At 40.3% G+C, this 14809-nt stretch overlaps 1 protein-coding gene across 1 annotated transcript in view; it reads left to right on the top strand.

Moving 5' to 3' along the window:
* FOLH1B (folate hydrolase 1B) overlaps positions 1 to 14809 on the top strand; it is a gene marked incomplete at its 5' end in the record, with an annotated part of 56652 nt that overhangs the window by 22083 nt on the left and 19760 nt on the right. Inside the window, 7 exon segments of the mRNA NM_214384.1 lie at positions 1361 to 1486; positions 2475 to 2661; positions 6315 to 6408; positions 8328 to 8426; positions 8791 to 8876; positions 11027 to 11146; positions 14432 to 14514. Of these exon segments, the coding sequence (NP_999549.1) occupies positions 1361 to 1486; positions 2475 to 2661; positions 6315 to 6408; positions 8328 to 8426; positions 8791 to 8876; positions 11027 to 11146; positions 14432 to 14514 (795 nt within the window).

Here is a 14809-nt window from a genome sequence, read left to right on the forward strand (position 1 = left end):
TATCCTTCCAGGATTGTCCTCGGCTGGGCAGTGATGTCCAGGTCCTTACGTTCTCACATGGATCAATCATTGAATATGTGTATCCTGAGAATGGGCATGACCTTGAGCAGGGGCCTGGCACATAAAGGCTGTCTTTAGAAAGGCTTTCCTGCACCTCCATTCAAGGGGAATCTCGGCAGTGCACCCTGGTGTCCAGTGCAGGTATGTTTTACTTTAGAGTAAAAAATGCTTTAGGGGAGCAGACCAAATACAAGTTCAAGAAGAAAAAGTGATGATGCAATTCTGACTAAAGAGAAGTGTGTGTTTCTTAAATGGATGATGTTGAATAATAAATCTGTACAGTATTTAAATTCCTTTGGATACATATGAAACGTGAGGTACAGTTTGCTTCAAAAAATGTTAATGTTTCTAATGTGCTGGAAATTGCATTCTTTGGGGCCACTTAAAGATATACAGTTCAGATGTTGACTTAACGTATATATGAGGGGTATATTGCTTTTCTTTTTTTAAAAGTTTTTAAAAATTTTACTTAATTTTTAAAATTATAGTTGATTTATAGTGTTGTGTCACTTTGTGTTGTAAGCATAGTGATCCAGTCATACACATATATACATTCTGTTTCGCACACTGTCTTCCATCATGGTCTGTCCCAGGAGATTGGATATAGTTCCCCGGGCTGTGTAGTAGGACCTCATTGCTTATCCATTCTAAATGCAATAGTAGGCATCTAGTAACCTGACACTCCCAGTCCATCCCACTCCCTCCCCCTTGGAAACCTTAATTGAAGGAGTGGGTAAGAGGAAAACAAAACAAAACAAAACTGTGAAGAACACTGATCTAATCTAACAGGCCATTTTACAAAAGATAATGTTGGGACTTGGAGAGGTTGTAAGAGTCGCACATAATTATACTAATGATACGAAGCCACATCCGTAAAGCCTTGATATTACCTGTCTTTTCTTTACTTAGTGGTGTGAAGACTATTAAGCTACTATTTGTGAATGTACTTCTGAGAAATTAAAGTTCTCATCAAGGGCTTCTTTACCTTGGGTACTGGGACCCTTCCAGATTGCATGCAGCAATGTGTATATTTATGTGCATTTTTCTGAGGAATGCTTCTATAATTTTATAGCCTCTATAGAGGAGACATGGACATAAACAAAACTTACTGGTTAATTCATAGGGTCTGTAACCCAGCTAATTGCCTTATCAATTCAAGTTTTCATTTCTCTCTTGAATTTCATGTTGCTCATGTGCACTCTTGCCTCTTCTCTCTTTCAAAGATGTGAAACAGATCTCACGCAGAGAAGCCTCTCTGTATTAAATTTCATTTGTACTAAGTCATCTGTGATCCCAACAGGGTGACCTGGTGTATGTGAACTATGCACGAACCGAAGACTTCTTTAAATTAGAGCGAGACATGAAAATCAATTGCTCTGGGAAGATTCTGATCGCCAGATATGGGAAAATTTTCAGAGGAAATAAGGTAAAAATCATTCTTTTTTTCTTTCCTCCGGAATAAAAAGTTATATTGTATCTTACGTGGGTGGAACCAACTCCTCAAAACTTTCTGAGGACTCTGATCTCATATTCTGTATCCTGCTCATCTAATAGGGAGAATACATTTACTAGTTTATAGGTGAGGATTTTAAACTGGGTCATTTGCAGAACAGAAACGGACTCACAGACTTTGGAAAACTTATGGTTACCAAAGGGGACAGGTGTGGGAGAGGCAGGCGTGGCCTGGGGGTTTGGGAAGGGAAATGTTCTAAAATTAGGTTGTGATGATGGGTGTACATTATACGTATAATAGTGTTCATTGAATAATTTAAAAATGATTAAAAAATAAATAAAAGTAAAAAAATGTAAAAGCCTTAAAAACAAACAAACCAACTGGGTCATTGGAATCTGGCCAGCGCGGAAGTTCAGGGAGAATAGATGTTTTCCACGCCTACAAAGTATGCCTGTGGTGTACAAAGAAGCAGGCACTGGGTTTGTTGTTACTCTTCAGTATCTTTGTTAATATTTACTAAATTAAATTTTAGTGTGAATTTTTGTTATATAGGTAATAAGAGAAACCAACTTATACATGGCAGTTTGCAAGTTATTGTCACTTGATTTGCTAATTTTTTTCCCCTCTTTTGTGGGAAATTAAAATTCAAAACTATTCCCTTTCCAACCAGAGAAGAAATGGGAATCCGGTCTATGCGTCCACTTGCTTATTGCGTTTCTAGAGTAGAGGAAGGAAACAGCACGTCCTCACCACTGATAACATGTACATTTTCCAAATCTGCTGCGCTGAGGGCTGATCCATTCCTGCACACTCATTTTTAGGGCTTGCAGGAGGAAAAAGAAAAAGCCAATTCTCTGTGAGGGGTCCTTTGTTGGAGGTCCAGTGAGTCAAAAGTTTGAGTGCGTATTTAAGTGTGATTTTGAATGACCAACTCAACTAAGAAACGCATTGCGTTTTCCAGGTTAAAAATGCCCAGCTGGCGGGGGCCAAAGGCATCATTTTGTACTCAGACCCTGCTGATTACTTTGCTCCTGGGGTGCAGTCCTATCCAGATGGTTGGAATCTTCCTGGAGGGGGTGTTCAGCGTGGAAATATCTTAAATCTTAATGGTGCAGGCGACCCTCTCACACCCGGTTACCCAGCAAATGGTAAGTGATCAGGCCTTAATCATCACAAAAACACTTCACATGTTTAAAGGATTTTATCAAAGGGTTTCCTTTGGCACATGGCAAGAGTTTATCTTTTTCTTATTCTCTTTGCATCTTAGAAGTCAGTCAAAGCATTTCGGCAAGAGTTTTGAACCCTGGAAATTACCAATTCAGGTCCCTTATCCCTTATTTGGAACCCCTGGGTGTGATAAGTTTTGAAATGCAGGCATATTCAGATATTTAAAAGTATTGTGATGCATATACCATTTCTTGCATCACATTTATGCAGGAGGCTGGAACAGAATATCGGAAGCAGGCATGTAAATATTTTTGTGGTAAAATGTATGAATAATCATATTAAGTTGAAGTATGTAAGTAATATAAGCAGCCTTGGGTTTGCGCCGCCAATACATTAGATCACACATTCTGTTGCCAAGTAAATTCTCCCAAATTAATGGATTTCACTTTTTTTTTTTGTTTTTTGTCTTTTTGCCTTTTCTAGGGCTACTCCCTTGGCATATGGAGATTCCTAGGCTAGGGGTCTAATCAGAGCTGTAGCCGCCAGCCTATGCCACAGCCACAGCAACGCTGGATCCGAGCCGCATCTGCAACCTACACCACAGCTCACGGCAATGCCAGATCCTTAACCCACTGAGCAAGGCCAGGAATCGAACCCACAACTTCATGATTCCTAGTCAGATTCGTTAACCACTGCGCCACGATGGGAACTCCTTTTTTTTTTTTTTTTTAATTTCTAAGTTGTAGACAAGGGATGGTAGAACAGAAGAAGTTCTATAAATGTGAAATGGCACATTTAGAGTACAGAATCCAGAAAATGCTTGTTGCAGCATTGCTATATAAAGACGGGAGCAATCACTTTCTTATTTACATGCATTAACTACCCAGTAAGCTTCGTTGCATTATTATCTCTATTTGACAGAGGAGGAAAGTAAGAGCTGAAGAAAGCAACCTGCCGTAGACCATCACACCGCTCACTGAGGAACAGGGATTCAAATTCAGATGGTCTGGCTCCATCTGACCTTGTTTATCTCATGCTGCTGTAAAGCAGTAGCTCTGCTGTAAAAACAGTAAATCTTACAACTCTGCTATAAAACAGTAGATCATTAACAGGGAGCTAAACTTGTTTTGAATGTCCTCAGCTATTTAATGACATCTACAAAAGTCTATGATCGTTTAATTTGCGTGGTTTAATACTAACAAAGGTGTGTAACTTGGATATAGTAGGTTGTCAAAGTATCGGTGGCATTTCCATATTTACTTTTCATCTGCTTTTCCTATCAAATTGTAAACTCCTGTAAAGCTTATGTGTTTTGGCTTTATCAATCTTCTTGGAACACAGTATATGTAAACAGCTTTTTTTTAAGCAAGACGTATTATCTTATAATAAAATCACGTAACTCTACCTGAACTTTACTTTTTGTAGACTTTTTTCCCCCAAGTTTTGAGAAAATGCAGTTTATCCTGAGCTCTGTTGATTGTACAAAGCTAAAATTAGTTCATAAAATCAGATTTGACAAGCCAAAAAATTTTTGGCTTGTGCCCGCGTCATACAGAAGTTTCCAGGCCAGGGATCAAGCCTGAGTGACAGCAGTGACCTGAGCCACTTCCTTGACAACGCCAGATCCTTAACCTGCTGAGCCACAAGGGAAATCCTATCCTCAAATTTAGAAGATGACACCGTAGAAAGAAAAATCATGTTATCTCTATGGGGCTTACACTTGCTGAATTCCCTTTTGTGCCCTATTTTATCTTTTCCTTGTAATTTTACTTTTTATTATGGAATAGTTCTACTGTAGACAAAAATAGAGATAATTATCACCATTTTGTCCATCCTCGCCTTTTTGATTATTACCCTAGAGAATTGTAAGACAAATCCCATACAAAATATCATTGTCATTTTAGCCATAAAAAGAATAGCTTTTGCAATAGCCAGAAGTTCCTATAATTTAAATATTTGGAGAAAAATGGGAAGAAGAAATGACAGAATGTGTTTTACCTGTAATTACAAGTAGAGTTTACATGTAATAAAATGCACAGATTTCAAGAGTTCATTCAATAAATTTTTTAAAGTGCACACATCAGTGTCATTCAGAATAAGATATAGGACATTTCTATGATTCTAGAAAGTTCTCTGATGCCCCTTTCTCGTCACATTTTACCATACCTTCCTAGAAGCAACCACCTTCTGATCTCCATAGTCATGGATTAGTTCGGTTTTGAACTTTATGTAAATGGAATCAGGCAGTATCTATTCTTTTGTGTGTTGACGGCAAATCAAATAACAGTCAAGCCAAGAAGAAAGAAAATAATTTTAGGAGTTCCGTTGTGGCAGCGCAGTGAAAATGAATCTGACGAGGAACCATGAGGTTGCGGGTCTCTGGCCTCGCTCAGTGGGTTAAGGATCTGATGTTGTTGTGAGCTGTGGTGTAGGTCACAGATGCAGCTCGGATCCTACGTTACTGTGATGTAGGCTGGCAGCTGTAGGTCTGATTCGACCTCTTTCGTGGGAACCACCATATGCCGCCAGTGCAGCCCTAAAAAAAAAAAAAAATAATAATAATAATTGTTTTTAAGCCAAAATGAGGACTACAGCTTGGGAAGCAGATTCTCCAAAGCTCTAAGTCTTCCAGTGGTCAGGAGTTGGAGATGCTGTTCTGTACATTTTGAGACAAAGAATTTGTGTATTATATTGGCAAGTGAGCGGTGTACATAAAGCTGATCAAAGGTGTTTTGGACACAGTTGTGCATGTATAGAGCCAGCCTTTGGTCAACGTGATGCCCTGATGCCCCTTTCTCGTCACATTTTACCATATGCCCTGTATGGGGTGAAGAGGAAGTAGTAACCTTAGCATTGTAATGCTGGTGTCTGAAGCAAAGGGTCATTTTCCTCGAAGACTGATTATATCCTCCTGTTTTGATGGGGTCTGGTTAGCGTGTAATGCAGGTGCACATTGTGCATTGGGAAAGGCCTACCTCAAAGAAGACATGTTATTTTTTTTTCTTTCTGTCTTAGTTTGATTTTTCCCCCCTCATCCTTTGCCTGGCTGCTTTCACTCAGTATGATGAGTAGAGATTAGTCATGTCATTGTGTGTATTAACAGGTTTTTTTTTAGTTGCTGAGTGGAATTCTATTGTGGGATTGTTCTACAGATTGTTTATTCATTGTCCTGATTACAGACAGCTGGACTGTGTCCAATATCGGCTCCCCAGATTCGGCTGCTCTGACCAATTTTGTGCATGTCTTTGTGTGGACATAGGCTTTGCTCTTTCTTGCATGAATACCTCAGAGTATAATTGTGCTATAGGGCATAATTCTGTATAACATTACTTTTCAAAGAAGTTATCAGAATAACTGTGTAATTATCTACTCTTCTAAGAAATGTATGAGAGTTTCAGTTGCTCCACATTCTTGCTAACATTTAAAGTTGTCCTTTTTCTGGGGGCGGGGGCTGTGTCCTCATCATGCAGAAGTTCCCAGGCCAGGGATCAAACTCACCAGAGAACTCCCTGTCCCTCTTTTTAATTTTACCAGTTCTAGTAGATACAGTTTAAGAGTGTGTTTAATGTGGTCTATAGGGAAGGTTTTGAGGGGGATGCAATTTTTACTGGAAGTATATTCAACCTTTTTTCAGAATACGCTTACAGACTTCAAATCGCAGAGGCTGTCGGTCTTCCAAGGATTCCTGTTCATCCGATTGGCTATTCTGATGCACAGAAGCTCCTGGAGTAAGTGTGTAAGAAACAAACAGATGGCTATATGTGTAATTCTCTTTATTGACAGTCTTCAACTTTCATGCTCTTATCTCCATTATTTCAAACTGAAGTTCTCTGTGGTAGATGGAGCATATAGTTTTATCATTGTTTTCTAGAACAGTGATTCTAATCTGGAATTTGCTTTAGTACTTGTATCCAGTGTGTGACTTCCAGGAATGTGAGCCTTTTAGATTATCAACTGCAGGTAACATAATTGATCCGTTGCTCCATTGTGCTTTGAAATCCATCACTCTATTGGTGTCAAGGCCATGCTTCTCTCATAGATGCTCCCAGGCAATGACTGAATATAGCAAAGATGCTAGATGAGGCCTATCACTGGGAGGTATGGGGCTCCTCTGATGAGAGACTCTGGTTTAGGACTCCATGGCAGCGTTGCTGATGATTTGTTAATTTTGTTGATCTTTTTGGAGAATGAGCTTTTGGTTTCATTGATCTCTATTTTTTTTTTTCTAGTCTCTATTTCATTATTTTTGTTCCAATCTTATTTCCTTTCGTATGCTTAGTGTGAATTTAGCTTGCTATTCATTGTTGAGTTTCTTTAGGTGGAAATTTAGTTTTGTGATTTAACGCCTTTCGACTTTTTTTTTTTTTTTTTTTTGCTTTTTAGGGCTGCACCTGTGGCATAGGGAAGTTCCCAGGCTAGGGGTCGAATCAGAGCTACAGCTGCCAGCCTACACCACAGCCACAGCAGTGTGCGATCCGAGCCGTGTCTGTGACCTACGCCACAGTTCACAGCAATGCCAGATCCTTGATCTGCTAATCAAGGCCAGGGATCGAACCCACAACCTCATGATTCCTAGTTAGATTCGTTTCTGCTGTGCCACAATGGGAACTCCTGATAGAGCATTTTAAAACAAAATATTATTTATCCTTAGTTTTCCATGAGAAGATAATCATACTGCTTGTTTTAGTTTTGCACATGTAAGAGTCTAGGTCAAGTTGAGCTATTCACATTCCCTCAAATGGATAGGCAGGGAATAAGCACCCATGTGCAGGTGAAGACAAAAGGAGGAAACTATAGAAAATGTTTCACTGTGAAGCATGGGATGCGTGCAGCCTTGTGGACCAGAGATAAAGCCATAGAGATCAGATTGATGTTTTCCACTCACTCTTAAGTTTGTCTGGAGCCACTTCTCTCTGCTTCAGTTCAGCAAGAATACATGTGGTTTCCAAAAAATAAGTTAATCCATGCTCTTAAAACAGTAAAGAAACAGAGGTGGATGTGAAACAGCCAGAACCCTATCATTTCATAAATATTATCATGTTTTCTTTCTCCATCACCTGCTGAGAGATACTCAGGGCTGGTGGCATGTACAGCCTGCTCCACATCCATCTTCATACCTTTTTGAATTAACAAGCAAATAACCAGCGTGATGCTTTTAGGGGCTGCTGGTTGAAATTCTTGCCTTTTCCCTTCCTTCCTCCTTAATAATGGGTGTGCATACTTTGTAAAGGATCGCAATAGAGGTACTTGGGAATGTACTTATCAGTGGGAGAAATAACATAATGGAAAATTCCAAAGAGTTTGACACCAGCTGTTTGAATCTTCAGAGCAATTTTCACGTGGTTTCCTGTTGCAAGCTGGTAACATGGAGTCCAAACTCTTACCAACTGTTTGAATCTCAGCTATACCAGTAGTCAGCTGCCTGGCTTTGGGCATGTTCCTTAATCTCTCTCTAAGCCTCTTGCTCCTTAGCTTATCCTCATAAGGCGTGTAGTCAGGGTTAAATGGCATAGCCTATGCAAAGCACTTTGTACTGCCCGACTCAGAGAAGCTATTATGGGCAGGCACTCAAGGATGCAAGTTCAATGACATTTCCACTTACAACTACAGTTTTCCTTCAGCTAATACTTCTTTTTGTGTTCAACAGAAAAATGGGTGGATCCGCACCCCCAGATGACAGTTGGAAAGGAAGTCTCCACGTGCCTTACAATGTCGGTCCTGGTTTTACTGGAAACTTTTCTACCCAGTTAAGAGACTATTTTTTATTGTAACTCTCTTTAGGGGGAGGAAACCTTTTTTCAAAACACCAGAGGAGGACTGAAAAGTAAAATCTATCCACTAACTACCAGCAGAAAGAACAGGTTGAAGAAGGGAATACACATAAATCCTTCCAATTGGACAATTGGGCGTTGTAATTCTTGCCTTTGTGAGTTTAGAAATCTTCAGAACAATGTAAGATTTGAAAGTTGTGGGTTGCAAGCTGTTAACCAGTATTTTTAGACTTTTTCCTTTATTTTTTAAAGTTTTATTGAAGTGTATTTGATTTACTAGGTGTGTGATGATTTCTGCTGTACAGCAAAGTGATTCTGTCTCCTTTATTTTTGCATTAGAAAAGTCAAAATGCACATCCATTCCGACAATAAAGTGAAGAGAATTTACAATGTGATTGGAACTCTCAGAGGGGCGGTGGAACCAGGTAAATTAATCGTTTGCTCAGCAAATATCGATCTGGCAATTCTTTGGTGCCTGGTACTGCTCTGAGCTCTGGGAACATAGGGTGAACAAAGCAAAGCAACTTTTTGTCCTAATGGAGTGTACATCAACACGAAATAGATCAATGGGAGGTCGTTTTGCATTGTGATGCATGTTGTGAAGAAAGTTAATGTTGATTGGTTAGATGGCCAAGGTTAGTGAAACACTATGTATGCTTCAATGACAGAGGCAAGGGAGGGGAGTTCCCATTGTGGCTCAGAGGGTTAAGAACCAATGTTGTCTCTGTGAGGATGTGGGTTTGATCCCTGGCCTCGCAGGTTAAGGATCCAGCCTTGCTACAAGCTGTGCCACAGGTCACAGGGGCAGCTTGGATCTGATGATGTTGCCACGGCTGTATGGCTATGGTGTAGGTCAAAGCTGCAGCTCCGATTCGACCCTAGCTGGGGAACTTCCATAGGCCACAGCTGTGGCTGTAAAAAGGAAAAAAAAAAAAAAAAAAAAAAAGAGAGAGAGAAAGAAAAAAGAGAGAGAAAAGAAAGAAAGGATCAGAGAGGAAGGTCAGGGAGAAATGGTTTACAGGTGTTTAATCCGAGCTTTCTGGATTTGTTTACTGCATATTTGCATGGAGAAAAATATCTTCTTGATAGTGATAAATAACACTCTTAGAAAAGTAAAGTAACCTTAAACTAATAAATCCTTTATATAGTGTTATTTTACATTGAAATCCTTGAAATATTTAGATAGGTGGCATCCATATGATTTCAGAAGACCTACTCATTAATACATTTTAAAAATAATCTTAACGGGAGTTCCTGTCATGGCGCAGTGGAAACGAATCTGATTAGGAACCTCAAGGTTGTGGGTTCAATCCCTGGCCTCGCTCAGTGGGCTAGTGATCTGGCGTTGCCGTGAAGCTGTGGTGTAGGTTGCAGATGTGGTTCAGATCTGATGTTGCTGTGGCGTAGGCCAGCAGGTCTAGCTGCAATTAGATCCCTAGCCTGGGAACCTCCATATATGTGGTCCTACAAAGCCTCCATATGTGACCCTGAAAAGCAAAAAAAAAAAAAAAATAATAATCTTACCTCACTAAGTTTTGGCTTCTTAGGAACTATATGGTTATATACCTCTTACCAAAACAGAAATAATTAAATTGTGTATCTTTTTTATAAGCAACCAGTACTTTTTTTCAGGGATAAAGAATATTGATATGCTTTTTTTTTTTTTCCTTTCTTTTTTTTTGGTCCTTTTGCCTTTTCTAGAGCCACTCCAGCGGCATATGGAGGTTCCCAGGCTAGGGTCTAATCGGAGCTGTAGCCACCGGCCTCCACCAGCGCCACAGCAACGCGGGATCCGAGCTACATCTGCGACCTACACCACAGCTCACGGCTCACCGGATCTTAACCACTGAGCAAGGGCAGGGATTGAACCTGCAACTTCATGGTTCCTAGTCGGATTCGTTAACCACTGCGCCACGACGGGAACCCAAGAATATCGATATGCTTTCAATGAGCACTAAACAATATACAGCAGGCTGTTTTTTGAATCTCACTGAGTACCTCTTGTGTGCCAGCTCTGTGCTGGGAATTGGGAATGGAGGGGTTTTTTTTTTTTGTTTTTGTTTTTAAGAAGACAGACCAGGGACAAGAAGCGCCCCCTGCCTTTAAGTGTCATAAGTGCTTAACTGCATATGAAAAGATTGCCCTGAAAGCTGGGTGGGGCTTCCTTCCCTCTCCCTGTAGAAAATAGGAGCAGATCATGGAGGGTTAGAATCTTTGAGCTGTACCTTAAAAAATAAATGGGAGAAACAAGAAATGGAGAACTCCTGTGGCCACTGTGTTTTCTTTCTCTGAAGATAGTGGAAACAAAGTGTAAGTAGGAAAGAGGGTAATACAGGATAAGAGGTGCACAAGGACAGTTTTATGCTCAGTTGTCATTGCTGACATAATTACCGTCACCATTGACATTATCATGTTCATATTTTCTTCATACATCAAGTTCAGAACAAAATGACCTATGTACACATGTCTTCAGGAACCTCGCTATGTGCTTTGTTTTTAGCTGCTACTGAGTCATTTGCAGTTTGCTCTGTTCTTGACCTGGGATGGCAAGTAATTTTGCAATGATGCTTTTTAGACAGATATGTCATTCTTGGAGGACACCGTGACTCGTGGGTCTTCGGTGGCATTGACCCTCAGAGTGGAGCAGCTGTGGTTCATGAAATTGTCAGGAGTTTTGGAAAGCTGAAAAAAGAAGGTAATTGGGGTTTTTTGTTTGTTTGTTTTTTTTTTTTTTTTTTTGGTCTTTTTGCCTTTTCCAGGGCCACTCCTGCGGCATATGGAGGTTCCCAGGCTAGGGGTCTAATCAGAGCTGTAGCCATCAGCCTACGCCAGAGCCACGGCAACACGGGATCTGAGCCGCATCTGTGACCTACACCAGAGCTCATGGCAACACCGGATCCTTAACCCACTGAGCAAGGGCAGGGATCGAACCTGCAACCTCATGGTTCCTAGTCGGATTCGTTAATCACTGAGCCACGACGGGAAGTCCAGAAGGTAATTGGTAAAAGAGAAATTTTCTGAATCTCAGTTTGGTCCTCAGTTAAGTAAGTGTGCATATGTCACCTTTTTTTGTGTGAAGGCCAACAGAGAGGCTCCATGCAAACTGGATCATCTTAGTGGTATAGAGTGCTTAGTAGTACTTAGTGGCGGAAAGTAGCTTTTAATAACTAGTGGCTCTATTGCTTGTGTTGGTTATTTACATTGTTTATTCATTTTTGCATTTATTTATATACATTACATAATAATCTTAAATAAAGAAATCATACTGTTAGCGGTTTTTCTCAGCAACTAAAATGATGGGAATGAGGGTTTTCTGTTCGATTTTGGTTTTTGGCCACGCTCTCGGCATGTGGACGTTCCCAGGCCAGAGAGGGAACCGTGCCACAACAAGGCCTGAGCCAGTGCAGTGACAGTGCAGGTCCTTCACCCACCACACCCCAGAGGAACCTCCAGAGATGGGTTTCTTTCCTGGAGACTGCACACGAGAACTAGGTCATAAACCGCAGTGTCCTGGGAATTCCCTGATGGCTCACTGGGCTAAGGATCTGGCAGTGTCACTGCTGTGGGTGTGGTTACTGCTGTGGCGGGGATCCCTGGCCTGGAAACTTCCACTTGTGGTGTGTGTGGCCAAAACAAACAAACAAAACCCCCAAACCCCAAAGAGTTGTGGTCTGAGACATGGGAGCAGAAGTTCCTTGGGCTCATCCAGCCCCAGGCCTCAAGTCAGGTACACCAATTGACTGAGGAGATGGTAGCTTATTCCGAAAAATGCTGGTCTTCTTGCCTAATAGGATGCTGTCAAAATTTTGATATCTGCATTCTCTCTCATTGGTTTCTCTCCCAGAAGTTAAGATTATAGCCTTAGCAGCATTCCTTCAATCATTTTAGAATCTTCGTATGAAAACCAAAATAACATTTGGTTCAAATGGTTGCTTTTTAAGATAACCCTCACACACTGAGAGCAGAAAGGACTTTCTGCTCACTTTGTTTACTGACCCTGCAAACAAGGTGTCTGGGGACAGCAAATGTGATCTTTTTTTTTTTTTTTTTTTTGGAACAATGAAAATGGTTAAAAAAAAAAAAGTTACATTTGCAATGGTACTTGCTTTCTCAAAGAAACAGTTATCCCTTGTGTTAGCTGTTTTCAACTGATAGGACCAAGGAGATATTTACCTGGTTATTTCTGTTTTCATTTTACAAATAAGTTAACCAATGTTTACAGAATCAAGTAATTACTCACTCAGTGTTGTATAGCTGGTGTGTGGCAGAGTCAGAGAAATCAGGATTTATTTTTTTACTTTTATTTTTTGTCTTTTTAGGGCTGCACCAAAGGCATACAGAGGTTCCCAGGTTAGGGGTGGAATTGGAGCTATAGCCACCAGCCTACGTCACAGCCACAGCAACGCGGGATCCGAGCTGTGTTTGCAACCTACACCACAGCTCATGGCAATGCTGGATCCTTAGCCCACTGAGTGAGGCCAGGGATCGAACCCGCAACCTCATGGATGCTAGTCGGGTTTGTTAACCACTGAGCCATGATGGGAACTCCCAGGGTTTAAATTTAAATGTCTGACTCCCAGTTCGCAAAACCCTGATGTCTCTCTTTGAAATCAGATGTAAAGATGATCTATTCTTTTTTTCCCCACACAGTAATTTATTTTTAATTTTGTGAATTTGTTTGTTACCAAAAGTACTATTATTGTTACTACAAAAAGTTTCATGATTTTGCAAGAAGATTCCCTGTAGTAAATACAAAGCAAACTATGACAAGTACCGAATATGCCAAAAGACTGCAGTGTTGAGGACTAATAATTAATAATACAGGGAATAATATTAATTATTAGTAAGACTGCAGTGCTGAGGAATAATAATTAATAAGGGATTTGAATATTACTATTAATCCAGTTAACAAAAATGAAGCACTGAACTTTGGACATAGGAAGGTACATTCTTTTTTTTTATTTTTCGGGTTGCACCCACGGCATATGGAGGTTCCCAGGCTAAGTGTCAGATTGGAGCTGTAGCTGTTGGCTTACACCACAGCCACAGCAGCACAGGATCTGAGCTGCATGTGAGACCTACACCACATCTCATGGCAGTGCGGGATCCTTAACCTGCTGAGTGAGGCCAGGGATGAATGCTAGTTTGGTTCATTACTGCTGAGCCATGATGGGAACTCCAGGATGTACATTCTTAATTAGCCCAAGTGAAATTTTGACTCTAATAATGACAGCTTACATTTTTTTGGGTGCACTTGTTCAGTGCTGCATTTATAAACATTATTTCATTGACTCGTCCCAACATTCAAGGAGTATCTTTATCTTTCTCCTGCCTCTCCTGGTGTCCAGCTGAAAAAACGGCAGCTTAGCAAGTTGGGATAACATTCCCTTAGTCATGCTGCTAATCAGTGAAAGATCCAAAGCTTGAAATAAGATCTTTCTTTAACCCCCAAATCAGTGTTTATGACCAAGGCATATAACCTCCCAATTGAATTCTGTAGTTTTTAGCAACAGGAGCTAAAAATGGACTCATTTTGGCAGAGAATGGAGTGACGTCACAGCATCAGGTGGTACTGAACAATTGTCCCGGTGAGCCTAGCCCAGCATGTAAAGGATTTTCTCCTGGTTGTGGTTCGGTGGATTATACAGACCACTTCTAGAACTTTCCTTCTTTCTCTCTAGTCAGCTGCAGATCACAGATGGCTTCTTGTGCATAGCCAATCCTTCTAAACCTATTAGCGTATTTTATGATCTCACTGGAGTTTTCCCCCTTTCAATGCAAATGAGCTGTTTTGTATGGACAGATGAACTTGAAAATCATTCCAGAGAAATTAAAATTTAAGTAAAGATTTTCACCATAATTCCCGCATCCTAAGCAACCAATGAATTTGTCGCTGTTGTTTTTTGTGGGGCACGGTGATTAAAATCTCTTCTATCTTATGCATTATCCCAGCTTTTATATGGATGCATATGTATTTCAGGATGGAGGCCGAGAAGAACAGTTTTATTTGCAAGCTGGGATGCAGAAGAATATGGTCTCTTTGGTTCCACTGAGTGGGCAGAGGTTAGTTGATAATTTGCTACGAGATACATTTTCCTAGTAGTAAAGCAGTTAGGATTTAAGTTGCAAGGATGTAGGAATAACAAGTCCATCCAGTGAGAAAATAATCAAACTTTTTTTTCCAGAAAGTCTGAAGCAACATATTATTTTTTTCCTTAAAATAGCTAAAAACTTTTTAAAAAGTATAGTTATTTACAGTGTTGTGCCAATTTCTGCTGTGCAGCAAAGTGACTCAGTCATACATGTGTATACATTCTTTTGTATATTCTTTTCCATCTGCTCTGTCTCAGGAGGTTGG

This window comes from Sus scrofa, chromosome 9 (assembly GCF_000003025.6).
Source record: "Sus scrofa isolate TJ Tabasco breed Duroc chromosome 9, Sscrofa11.1, whole genome shotgun sequence".
NCBI lineage: Eukaryota > Metazoa > Chordata > Mammalia > Artiodactyla > Suidae > Sus > Sus scrofa.